We start from the raw sequence: 13,741 nt of genomic DNA, 5'->3' as shown, positions 1-13,741 counted from the left end.
ACTCAAGAGTTCTCTTTATAGGGCTGAGGAGCTGAAGTGGACGTGGTCTTAACATGTAAAATTGGGCAGAACTCAGTCAAAACTCAGGATTCTAGGTCCCCATGCTCACCTTTTTTAAAGTTACTCTGGTGCTGAATGAAATCCAAACTAAAATTCGCAAAATTGTGAAATATTTAAAATACCCCCTTTGTTTTCAAAATACTGTAATATGGTGTTTTGAAAGTATGATACTGGGACCTCACAGCTGCTCAGTGGAACGTCTTAAAATTGGGGTCTCCACCCTGGTGCAGTTTATATGGTGGACCTCTTTAGTAAAAAACCTGGATATCAGTACTAGTTATGCCAGGCTTTGACTACATGGCTTCCGTGACAGGAAGCTTGAAAAGCCCTGACAAGATAAAGTTGAGACTTCAAGGATTTTCATATTCCCAGTTTCTCCTTAACTTTGGCACAGCTGCCTGTCCCAAAGTTAAAGAGCCTGGAAACACTAGGCTCTCACAGCTGCAAGGCAAGTCCAGGGATTCCAGTATTCTCAGGGTCTGTGGCTGCACAATGCACAGTGACTACAGAGACAGAAACCACTAGGGTTCAGAGGCTGCTGTATGATGCAGATGCCCCAGTATGGGAGACCTTCTCCCATTTATGGCAATACTACCAATCTTGAGATCATGGAACAGGAAACCCTGGTAGCCTGTCACAGGATCGCCAGGTTCTGAATCTTAACTGTGTAGCGGGGAGCTGAGCTTTAGTTAGAGACGGAGCAAGGTTGGCAGCCCAAAACCAGGTGGACAGTAGAAGCTCCAGAGTCTCTAGGAGTCCACCAGGGACCTTGCCTTTGTTTTGGAAAAAAGTCTAAATCAAAGATGTTGTTGACAAAACATTTTAGGTTCAACCAACAAGACTTTTAAATTAAATTCTGTTTTCCTGAAAAATGTATGGATTCCACAAAGGAGCCCTTGGAACCAGTTAAAATGCTGCTGCTTGGCAGTTTGTGGGTGGTCGCCCCCACTGGTGCTAGTTTCAGAGCTGCAGCCTCTTCATTTAATAATATTCAAGGTGTCTACATGTGTTACTGATTTTATGTCCAAAGAATTACTTGCACGTCTCTCTCAGTAGTACCAGTCATTGTGCAAATAACTTGATTTTAAATACTCCCTACAATGTAGCCATGAGCTATACTAGTACCTCACCAGCAGGTGGTGCACAAATCCCTACTTTTCTGAAACAAAATAGCCAAGAACTCAGCTTTTCCTCTGAAATTCAGAACTTTAAAGATACAATAAAAAAATTCACAGCTTAGCAAGACATAAGTGTCCAGGTACAGACTCACTGCAAACAGTGTATTCAGATACAGCTTCAGACAGCCTCTCATTTCATTAAAAAAAAGTCTATTAGAGCATATTTTGCAGATTAAAAGGTTCCAGGAATGCAGTATTATTAAAACAAAGACCCAGATCCTGTCCTGCCTCTACGACATCTCAGTTGCACTTCCGTAGTTTTTAGACATCTAAGTCAGTGAGTGCAATCTTATCTGACCACATGATACCCTGGCCCTTTATGTCCGTCTTGGCCTGGAAAGATCCCTAAGGAACTAGACTTGGGCAGGCTTCAATTGGGGATGTAAATAACCTTTTAAAAATATTTGTTTAACCTCCTCTAATTATATTGGTTAAACAAATAACGGATAACAGCAGCTTCCACACTAGCCACTCCCAGCTCCCCTGGCCTTTTGCCTGTTTGGGGAGAGGGGAGGAGGGCAAGCCCAGCCAGGCAACACAGCCTAAAAAACCCTGAGGGTAGGAAGGAGGAAGTACCTGTAAAGGACCAGCTAATTGTTTAAATGATTAATCATTAGGCTACTCAATATTTTCCTCTTAGGCTATGAGTACTAGTCCCCACCCCCTTACCCGGCTGCCTTCTGATTCCTGCTGGGGCACCGTGGGGCTTCCCTTCCCTGCCAGACTTCACACACCCGGAGCTAAAGGATAGCTGGTAAGCTAACCGGTTACAACTGCACATGTCGGTTAAACAAGTAATCATTTAACTTTACATTCCTAGCTTCAATGCAATCCAGAACAACCATCTAGACATCTATCACTACCCCTACTCTGTTACAATTGAATTGTTCTGGAAACACCCTTTAGGTCCCATAAAAGTGGGCTGAAAAAACTACCAAGAAACTATTGAATGTACAGGACTACAGCAAAGGACTGGAGTCCTACCTTTTTCCTAGTAATCTGTTTGTTCTAGGCCCTCCTTAGCTAGAGAAGCATTTACATCCATAGCTCCAACTTCTCAGAAAAGCATCCAAAATACAAGTCAATAATGGACTAGGTGGGTCTGGGTGTATCCCTTCAACAATCACGATCAGCTATCTAGGTTTTCCGTTTCCCACGGAAAAACGGACAAAACCACGGATTCCCAGTTTTTAACTGGAGAAAATGCAGATTTCTCTTTTTAGCAGAGAAATCCATGGATTCTCTGCTTTTGCAAAGAGCTCTTGCAGGCTGGCACAGCTTCAGCCTGCAGGAACCAACTGCAAAAACGGCAGGAAACCTCCAGCCCCTCCTGGAGCAGGAGGGAGAGTAGGGAAGGCAGGGCCTGAGCCAGTGAGGCAGCCAAGGCTGGGCTCAAGGCTCGCCCTTCGCACCTAGAGCATGGAGGTAAGCAGGGCTTGGGGAAGGGTTGGGGAAGATGGTTGGGGGCTGAGGTAGCTGCCGGCCCCAGGCAGCACATCACAGCTGGGAGCAGGGCCAGGGGTGAAGGCAGGGGTGTCCCTCTGTGGGGGGGCCTTGCAGGCAAGTGGTGCAGGACAGTGTGGTGGTGCCCGCCACATGCAGGCTGCGCACACACCGCCCAGCTGGCTGCCCAGGGGAGGGGGAGATGGAGGCTGGCATGCGGCCGGAGCACAGCTCCGTGACGCTGCAGCCACGGCAAGGGATGGGGGCGTGGCGGCGGGGGGTTGGGCTTGCATGTGGCGCTGCCGCTTACCTGGAGGCCTGTGATAGCAGTGACAGCTACTGCCTCCAAAACCTCCCACTGCCACTGTACAGCCATGCCTGGGGCCATGTGGCTGGCTGCTGGGCAGCAGCGGCAGCATGGTAGTGGCCGGGCGGCATGCATCACCACCACCCTGTGCTGCACCACTGCCGCCGGTGGTGGGGCTAAGAACGGCTGTGTGCCTCCTGGCCATTTCTGCGCTGCTGCCACCAGCTGCACAGCTCTGGGCATGGCTCCACAGCAGCAGGGTTTATATGCAGCGGCTGTCATTGCTGGCACAGGCAGCCCCACAGGCCGCCCATGCCAGCGGTGACTGCCTCTGCCTCCAAAACCTCCCGTTGCCACCACGGAGCCATGATCGGAGTTCTGCGGCTGGTGGCAGTGGCGCAGTGCATGGTGGTGGTGGGGATGCCTGTGCCACCTGCCCACCACCACGCTGCTGCTGCCGCCTGGCCACACAGCTCCGGGCAGAGCTCCGTGGCGGCATTGGGATGTTTTGGAGGCAGTGTCCATCACCACCATTACGGGCCTCCAGGTAAGGGGCAGTGTCACATGCAAGCCAAATCCCTTGCCGCAGCTGCAGAGCCAGCCACAGAGCTGTACTTTGGCTGCATGCCAGCCTCCATTCCCCCTCCCCTGGGCAGCCAGCTGGGCTGCATGTGTGCGGCCTGCACATGATGGGCACTACCACACTGTACCCTGTATCACTTGCCTGCAAAGCCCACACCCCCCCCGCAGAGGGGCACCCCTGCCCTCACCCCCTGGCCCTGCTCCCAGCTGCAATGTGCCGCCTGCAGCCAGCAGCTCCCCCACACTCCCTCAGCCCCCAACCATCTTCCCCAGCCCTGCCCCACAGCCCCCATGCCTCACTTACCTCTAGGATCTAGGGGCGAAGGGCATGGCTCCACAGTGGCAGTGCTTGCCTGCAAAGCCCTCCCCCATGCAGACACCACTGTGGAGCCATGCAGCTGGTTGCGGGACATGCCACTGAATGCAATCCCCCGTTTCACCCCCCGGCTGGGCAGCACATGTGGCCTGCACATGGTGGTTGCCACTGCACTGTTGCTGCTGTGCCCTGTGCCACTTGCCCACAAAGCCATTTGGGTGGCCGTGGGATGGTAGCACAGGACGCAGTGGCAGAGTTGCAGTGGCAACCTCCGTATGCAAACCTCTTGTCAGGCCAGCCAGCGTTAATCAGAGAAAACCAGGATCCCTGATCATGATGAAGCTGAGCCATTAGGCAGAAAAAAATAAGTCTCATTAGGGCTGGGAAAAAAAGCATACAAGAAGGAACCCGACTCTAACCTAGCATAGATGGAGGGCATTCTCCTGGGAGAGGAGTCACTGGTTCCAGCCCTTGCTCCATCCAGTGCTGTATATATTTTGGAGTAAACAGGAATTTGGCAAAAAAGCAACTCCTATCTTGAAAGGATACTGATTTAGTCTATCAGTTTAACCAGTCATCCAAATCCCATGTACTCATTTTATAAACAAAGAGAGAACCTCCACATATTCTGCACAAAGTAAAATAATAGATAAATAAAATGAAAAAAAAAATCTAAGGCTGGCACACTTCACTGCAGCAGTCCAACTGAAATTACTTAATGTCCAGTAGAAAAAAAATCATTCTTTATAAAGAACATTGGCCAGATAGCCATTTAATTATGTCCTCTTTAGCAAGAGACTGAATAGAATAATTGAAATCTAGAGCTTGAAAACGTTTTAGCTTTATGTCCACTTCAGATGAAACTTAATATAAAACTTGTTCAGGAGGTTGCACAAAGCAGCATAAGACGACTGGGCCAGATTAGGATGTGCGAGGCATAAAAAGACTGGGCCAGATTAGGATGTGCTAGTGACACCATTTTTTATATAATGTGCATTAATTACATGGCAAAACAGGTGAGAGATAGATTACATCACTGATACGCAAATCAAGCCATTAGATTTCTGTCAAATGAAGGGAAGCTTCATCAGCTGACTAGAGACTAAATTAGTGCTAACACAGTAGGCTTTAAAATACTGAACTAAAGTTGTGTGTTTAAACTAAAGTGATTATTTAAAAGAAATACAACCTAGAATTGTCTAGAATGGAATTTTTCCCCATAAAGTTTTCCAAGCTTACACAGATCTGAGACTTACAGTGCAAGATATGAAGACAGAAGAGTACTCTAATGGCATATCTTTTAGAGGCCTGTCACAGAAACTACAAAAAAGTACTTCAATACTAAAATCCCACATGCTCAAATGCTAGTCACCAAGGAGGATTATACCTCGCTAAGGTGGAGAAAGAACTAAAGACTAGCAACCAGGATCAAAGAAAACAAGAAGTCCTTTTTTAAATATATAGGAAGTAAAAAGAAGTCACCGGGTAAAGTGAGGCCCCTGCAGGACATGCCTGGCAATCTGGTGGTTGCACCAGATGAAAAGGCTGACCTCTTTAACAAATTCTTTGCCTCCATTTTTCTGAGCGGGGACCAGGACATCTCTCCCATCGGGATTCCAGACAGACTCAGGAGAGGCAGCGTCAGGCCTAGTGTCAGGGAGGACCTAGTAAGGAAACTTCTGGTGGGGCTGGAAGTGTTTAAATCAGCAGGTTCAGATGCTCTCCACCCCAGGGTGCTGACGGAATTGGCAGGGGTCATTGCAGGGCCCCTGGCACGGCTTTACGAGCACTCGTGGTGCACTAGCCAGGTGCCAGAGGGGACCAGCAAGGAATGGCAGAGGCCCTGTTCCCCTGAGCACTACCCAGAGTAACTAGGAATAACAGCTACAAGTTGATTGAGAGTAGGGTTCAAGCTAGACATCGGGAGGCACTACTTCACAGTCAGGGCGGCTAGGATCTGGAACCGACTTCCAAGGGAAGTGGTGCTCGCTCCTACCCTGGGTAGGAGGCTAGATAATCACCTAGCTGGGGTCATTTGATTCCAGCATTCATCCCTGCCCATGGCAGGGGTCGGACTTGATGATCTGCTCATGTCCCTTCTGACCCCAACAACTAGTCAATACCAGGCTAGGTCTGAAAGATTCTGCTTTTAACAGTCCAAAGAGCTTTGCCCTGGAGCCATATGCAATGCATACTCCAATGTTTGACAGAAGTGACTATAAGTGACTACATACAATGAAAAGATACCCAAATAAGTTCAGCAACCCAGCAAACTGGCCCCATATGGACATATATTTTGACTGCTTCCAACAATTCAGGAAAAATTATCAAAATGGAAGAACTCATGCTACCCTTCTGAAGGAAGCATATAGCTCTAAAAAATAACAAAATTCCTTCAAAAATTAGACAAAATATTTCCTTTAAAAATGTTTGCATCTTAAATTTTGAGTTTAGAGCCCTTAAAACTCTTCCATGCATCGAAGACATGCCTTTAGGTGATGTTTTATTTTTTTCCTTAAATTGAGTATCAGAAAGTGTGAGTCTTAAATGCAAGGGTATCTTAAAATTAGAAGTAAAACAGCATTCAATTGCAAAATTATGTAATGCCAATTCACATGAAACACCTGGAAGAGAAGACACCAGATGGGAGTAAGAAAAAGCTTTTAAAAAGTTGTTGTGTTTTTTTAAAGTGTCAAGAAGAGAAAGATAAATGTTATAATTGCCACAGTAACTTAATTCAGCCACAAATTTCATGTTTTACATGTGTAGCTGTGACAGGGGGTCCTATAGTGAAAAAAAAATAAAAGGAAAATATCAGTAGCTTTATTTTGAAAACTGCATATATATTTGGAAAACTACTCAGAACTTCTGGATAAGGTCAAACTCACCTACAAGTAACTTTAGGCATCCATTCTTTAAGTCTGGAGCAGAATAAATAGCTACTAGCATGACTTATCCCACAGCACATTCCCTTTGAGCCATTTCATTTCTTAACACCAAATATTTTATCAATTTCAAAAAGAGATTTTTGACATGTGGTAGGGTGACAAGACAGTTCCAAACACAACAGTAATAGCTCACATATAAGGCATCAGTCTACAAGTACAGATACTAAATTGTTGAGCAGAGGAAAACAAACAAAAAAAATTAAAACCAACCCCTCCTCGCTGACCATCCACATGTATGGAGCGAATGTGATCTGCCAAATCCGGGCTGGAGTTGAAGCAAGTATGACACTGGTCCCAACAACAGTTATAAGCAATACTTTTTGCAGATGAAGCTGTAACTCCTTGTCCGTTCATCATAACTGGAGTTGAACGCCCACTGGAAATTGTGCTGTCTACATCCATTATAGTGCTGCTTATGCTACAAAGTAAAAGAAGAATAAGAATGTTATTCTGTGATACACAAAGGCAAACACTGAATAATGAGCTTATGGTCTTTTAGGTTGCCTCATTGTTTCAGAGAGGTTTACTTCACCTTTTCAAAACACTGGGCAGATTTTTTTATTTTTAATTACTTTTTACTCAATTAACACTTTATCTGTAATGGTTTATGATCAGGGAGATAAGAGGTTTATATCTGGGCATCCAGTCAATCCTACTATGATTCATGGCAGAATTTATTTAGGAAGTAGTTCACAACAGAGACAGCTTAAAAGCTTTCTCCTTCCTTGACTACCAGAAAAATAAATCTATTAGCAAGGGTGAAAAAAAGATCCATGTGCTGCCCTTACACAGCCAGAAATCATTCACGTTAATACATTTTTCACCCCCAATTACTGTATTTCTGTCTCTGCCTCTACCATCTCTCCAAAGACTCCTCTCAGTCATGATTCACAAAGAGCGAGTGCCATCTGCTGCATTTAGCCATGAGCCCCTCATACCCATGAGGAGTAAAACCTCTTCCTTAAATGTTCCCCGTCTTTGCTTCCAGAGAAGAGAGCAATGGTATTTGCGCCACACTGCTGCTAAACTGTCTCTTTCTCCTCCTTGACAGAACAATATAGCAGTTTCTGAACCTTGGCAACAGTTTATTCTTACAATGAATATATCTGGTCATATTAATTCAACTCTTTCAGCTGGTAGTTTTTTTTTCATATCCTAAAGATGTTTTAACAATTTCTTCCCATGATCAAGTAAGACTCACACTGTTATGCCCTGAAACATTATTCTGTTTTAAATGATGTGCAGTAATTAGTCTCAGTTGTAATATCACCTTAAATATTCAGACAGTAGTATCCTCCCTTAGTCTTCCTATCTGCAGTCTGGACACAGAGATCTCAACCATTCCTAATTTTTTTAATCTCTCTCAATTCTTCCCCTTGTAACTGCGCTCTCCCATCTGTTTACTGTATAAATAGTAGGTTTTCCAAATTAAACAGCAACAAAACCAGACAAGTGCCAAGCAGAGTAAAATTACTGCCTTTGTCATTTCCAAACATTGCTGTTAATACTTAAGCTTGATAAAATAACATTATACTGCTTATATAGTTCCAGTGCATGGCAAGCTTTGTTGGGGTTTTGTTTTTGTTTTGTTTTGTTTTTACAGGAATAGGAAAATAGGTTCCTGCCATGAACAGTCTATAATTTAAGTTGACAAATACAATGTATGCAAGTAAAATAGGACTACATTTTAACACTTACTATGACCCAAGTTTTAGGTTCCAGTATTCAAGTAAATAACAATCATGAAAGCCAGAATTGCAACCCTCCCAATTTCCTATCACTTTAATAACCTGAAACATCCAGTCTCCAACACAGCTGAACAATAAACTTGTTTTTAAAAGGTTATTTACCACTAACTGTTCTAACCATAAAATTATTAATTTACATATTTACACACAGGACATGGTACCCCTGTCAAACTGCAAAACTACCTTAAAGGGCCATATGCACAAACGTGTCAGGTATCCAGGTTGGTCTAGAGCTGGGGTTTTCGACCTTTTTGGGTCAGTGTACCCTCAGCAGCCATTTGAGGAGGCAAGAGTACCCCAGTGGCCAGACAAGCGGGGCAAGTGGGAGGGTCCCCTGCAGGCAACTGGCAACTGTGCCAGTGGCATGACGGCAGCGCCTGCTGCTGAGTACCCCCTGAGGCCATCCCAAGTACCCCAGGGGTACACGTACCCCTGGTTGAAAACCCCTGGCCTAGAGGAAAAAGGCAATGGGAGTCATAGCAGAGATGATCTCTTTTATTAGACCAGTAAGATTTTGGCAAAAAAATATTTAATTGCAAACTTCTGGGCACAAACACCCTTGGAAAAAAAATGTTACAAAATTTTTTTTTGCGGGGGCGGGGAGGAATGACAAAATCTTGCTGACCTAATAAAAGATCATCTCTACTATGAGTCCTGATTGCCTTTTCTCTAGACCAATACGGCTACAACCCGGATACCTGACACATGGAAATATCAAATTTTAGACAACTTTTTAAAACAAAATCTTCATATTTTCCCAAGCAGAAAGCAACTGTGACTTCCTAAAACCTAAGATCCTGCTCCTGCCTTTGCTTCAAGGTAATTTGCATAATCACAGATCCTCACAGAAAGTTCAGAGACTCCATACCAGCTTGGAGCTGACTTCCCAGACAAGTTTTCCATCTATTGACTCCTCTGTGAAATCCTATGAAATATAAACTTTCATTTCTACCCAGGACAACTTTTTACTATCTTTTCTCCAATGCCTAATGAAGGGTGTTTGTGCCCAAAAGTTTGCAATTAAAGAATTTTTTTGGAAAAAATCTGGTCGGTCTAATAAAAGATATCATCTCTACTATGAGTCCTGATATGCACAAATGGATTTTCATTGCCCCTGTTCTATAGACAGATGTGCACTCTAAAACCACTTTTTATTATCTGAACTCCAGATTACTGATATTATATAAAAGACAAAGACAAAGAGGAAGATTGGGGAACAGCATAATAGTTCAAAGAATCACAGAAGTAGGGCTGGAAGGGACCTCCAGAGGTCATCTAGTTTTAACTCCCTGCCTGAGGCAGAACCATCCCTATCCAAACCATCCCATACAAATCCATGTCTAACTTATTATTAAAACTGTAAAATCAACCATGTCTCAACTACAAAACACAGGACTCTAATCTGCTACGGGTAAAGCGAGGAACAACAGTGCTTAGTGCTGCAAGAGTTGTTAAAATGCACTCAAAAGATTCCAGGAAAAAGGCAATGCTCCCTGCTAGAGGAAGGCAAAAATAAAACCTCCACAGTCCATAGCAATCTGAGCAGGGGAGAAGCTCAAATTCAGAGCAGAAGGCGACCTAAGCAGGCAACTCTGGGTTTTAGTCCTTGCAGGACAACTGGCACACTGTAGTCCAGTGGTCCCCAACCAGTCAATCCCGATCAGCTAGCCTCTTTTAGTCTATCCTGGGCTGGCACACGCCTGCCAGCACCTCTCAGCCCAGCACATCAGTCTGGGGGAGGGAAGAGCGGGGGCCAAATCGAGGCCCCTGTGGTAAGGGAGAGATGGCGTGGCACAGCCAGGAGCAGGGGAAGGTAAGTCGGGCTTGAGCCTGGCCAGGTGATGGGAGGATTGGAGCCCAGGGGGTCATCCAGGGGCTGGGGGGCCTCCTGCTACCAGGGTCACCCCAGGGAAGGCCCTGGGGGCATGTGCCCTCCCCCACCTTTGTGCAGGGCAGAGGTGGCTGCTGCTGTATCTCAAGCACCAATGCAGCTGGCCACACATGGACATAGCTCAGCCCAGCAGCAGGACACGTGTGGTGCTGGGTCACAAAGCCCAGCCCACAACAGCACCCACCTCCGCCACGCATAGGTGGAAGGGCATGTGCCCCTCAAACACAGGGCAGCACAGGCAGCTGCAGCAGCAGTGAGGGAGGGAGTAGAGCTGGAGCAGGGGCAGGCCCTGCAGCTGGGGTGGGATGCAGCAGCAAGCAGTTCATCCAGAGGGTACAGGGAGTGGGGGGCATGCACCAGGGCGGGCATGGGGGGCACGTGCCCCTGGACCTGCAGACGGGGCAGGCTGCAGCTGCAGGCTGAGGCCGGGCTCTTCCTGAGATGGGGGGGCTGGCCCTCCAAGAAGAGCCCAGCCTGCAGTGGCAGCGCTGGGAGTGGAGCTGCGGGGGGGAACACCCTGATGCAGCTCTTCACCCACCAGGACATGGGGGCCGTGTGGCCAGGATCTGCATGGGGTGGGGTGGCTGCCACTGTGGGCGGGGAGGCAGCAGCACTGCGAGGGGTTAGGGCACGGGGGGCGGGGGACGGACGGACGGACGGATGACTTCATTGAATTTTTGGGTGGCTGCAGCCCCACCTGTAGCCCTGCTCCCAGCACCACTGGCCAGGCTCTTCCCAGCAGGCCAGCTCCCCTGCCGGGAAGAGCCTGACCTCAGCCAGCAGCTACACCCCACCTCACATGCATGTTCTAGGGCACACGCCCCCCACCGCCCTGTGCCCTCCTGGGGTTCATGGCCCCCTTCCCTGTGCCCCCGGGACGAGCCACTCATTGCTGTGTCCCACCCTGCCCCAGCTCCCTCCCTTACTGCCGCTGGGGGGGCAGGGGGCGGGGAGAGCAGATTGAAGCCCCAGCAATGAGGGAGGAAGTGTGGCTAGGGCTTCCCCCTGCCACAGCCCTTTCCCCTCCCCCCACTCCAGACCCACTGGGAGGCACCCCCAAATAATTTTTTATCCTTCTACCTTTATCTGCCCCCCTTTCCCTCCCCACAGCCTTACCTGCTGGGGGGGCTAGATCTTGAGTTGCTTTTAAATACCAAGTGATCTTCTACTTAAAAAGACTGGTGACCACTGCTCTAGTCAAAAAATCCCCAGTCTTGGCTGTAGTCAACACTGAATGCTTCTGAGAAAGGCAAAACCCTGCTCCCCCACACACCTATAGCAACGGGGTATGCTATCACTGCACACATCACACAGACAGCCAAAACTTCCTTTTCTGTATTGCTTCCATAATCTTACCACAGCTCCTTTAGCCATCTTTTTATAACTAGGGCCAGTTGTGAAGCTCTGCTTCATTCCCCTGCTGCAGAGTATTGTCATTTTCAGTATCTACCTGTTCTTCAAAGGTTACAGACCTCTTCTCTTCATCTCCCAGCAATCTGTGAGGGAGAGCTAGGGGACAGGGTTTTGATATGTAAACTTCTTCAAGGGCCTATATACACCTGTAGAAGATTAGTAAGGGCAGAACAGTCATATATAGGGCATAGCACTTCATCAAGCTACACTTCAAAGCCATATTCACCACACAGTTTTTAGAAAGTATGCACAAATGGCTGCTTCATTCATCTCCTAGAGAAGAGGGAAGACGTTTAAAAGCAGGTCACCAATGATCTGTGTGCTCACTTTGGGTGGAACTTCAAACCAGGCAGTGTGACTTCCTAACCAAAATGTAGTGATCAACTTTATACACATGTAGTAACCCAGTATAAGCATCTGGTAATGGGCTCTCCCTGCCACATCTCTCCATTACAAAACAGTATTTGTGTAAGAAGGGCACGGAAAGAAAACATCCAGAGATGGAAATAGAAATATGAAACCATCCAGGCACAACGCTATGTTCAGACTGTGTGACAGCTCTCTGTTTGCAGAATACAGTATAAAGGATGAAATGGCTATCAGAGTACTAAGCTCAGTTCCTTTCTCATCAGATTCGCTCACCAGGAAGAAAGCAATCTTGCTCAATGCATACCTGAACATAAGTAAAATGTTCATAAGAGCAGACCCATTAGCTTTGTTGGGATAAGATTTTGGTCCCATACAAGATGGCTCCCTAATGAAGAACTTCTTATAATCTTAAGGAAGACAGTAGGGTGAGAAAATGTGTTAACCACTGTTTTTACCCTAATGTCCTAAAATTATGTTTCTTTTTCAAAGTATCCTATGAGAATGTGACCCCTATTAATCATTCATTTCTGCTCCTCTGGCAGGATCCAACACAGTGCTCATACCATTCAAGGTCACATTTGTAAGGGGACAGGAGAAAACTGGCCATACGAAGAACCAGTGGTTCTCAACATTTTTAGGCTCAAGGCACTCTATGGAAAATGCCAACTCTTAGATTTCATTTTTTCTTACCCCAGGAAAAAAAAAAAAAGATCAATTTGCCTGTTGCAAAGAACTAAAAAAAAAAAACCCAGAACAGGTCAGAAAGTTTCTAAAACTCTGGATTCCTATTGAAATCTCTGTTTTCTTCTTGTGAGTCATTTACTGTTAGGTGTATGAACACCTAGCATGGCATAGTACCCTTCGGTATCCTTAAAAGGTCCTTGCAGCACCCTTGTTGAGAATAAACCAGAACAAAGAAGAATAAAGGCAGTGACATTTTGGACTGGAACCAGTACTGCAACTAAGAAAAAGGAGCTCCCACTGTGCTAGAGAAATGCCAGGGACAGTAAGACCTATGGCAGGCAGGCAGCCAATTTCACAGGCAGATCATGATTGGCCGAGGGACCCCAGTGGCTGAAACTGTACCGACTCCATGGGCAAACCTACGATTTTGAAAAGAGCTAAAAACAGTCTGCAAGAAAGTAAAATATAAGAAGAGAGACTAGAAGTAGCTAGTAGACAGCAACATTGCCAAAGACAGGATGATCTGATTAGCAGAACACCACTCAGCAGTAAAAAGGAGAGGGGGGTTATTAACAACTAGGGAGTAAAGAACAATTAGCACGAATCACGGAGAATATAGTTAGCCACCAAGTCAATTAATTCCCTTAGCACTGGCTGAACAGAAATGCCAGTGCTGGGTTTTACACTTTGGGTAGAAGAGGAATCAAAGCAAGGAGTGACCCCATACACCACTGTGTATCCACCTCTCCCACTGCTGCTGGACTCCGCCCCTCCCTCAATGCAGCTGCTTGAGCAAAAAGCA

At 46.4% G+C, this 13,741-nt stretch overlaps 1 protein-coding gene across 2 annotated transcripts in view; it reads right to left on the bottom strand.

Annotated features, from left to right (window-relative positions):
- Positions 1-13,741, bottom strand: part of AEBP2 (AE binding protein 2) — a 79,015-nt gene that overhangs the window by 38,907 nt on the left and 26,367 nt on the right. For both annotated transcript variants that reach the window (XM_090043565.1, XM_090043566.1), the window contains exon 2: positions 7,045-7,252. In XM_090043565.1, the coding sequence (XP_089899691.1) occupies positions 7,045-7,252 (208 nt within the window). The remainder of the gene's footprint in view (positions 1-7,044; positions 7,253-13,741) is intronic.

This window comes from Crocodylus siamensis, chromosome 4, assembly GCF_052110815.1.
Source record: "Crocodylus siamensis isolate JL-2025a chromosome 4, ASM5211081v1, whole genome shotgun sequence".
In the NCBI taxonomy this organism is placed as follows: domain Eukaryota; kingdom Metazoa; phylum Chordata; order Crocodylia; family Crocodylidae; genus Crocodylus; species Crocodylus siamensis.
The sequence above is the reverse complement of the archived record's forward strand: the minus strand, read 5'-3'. Positions and strand labels throughout refer to the sequence as shown.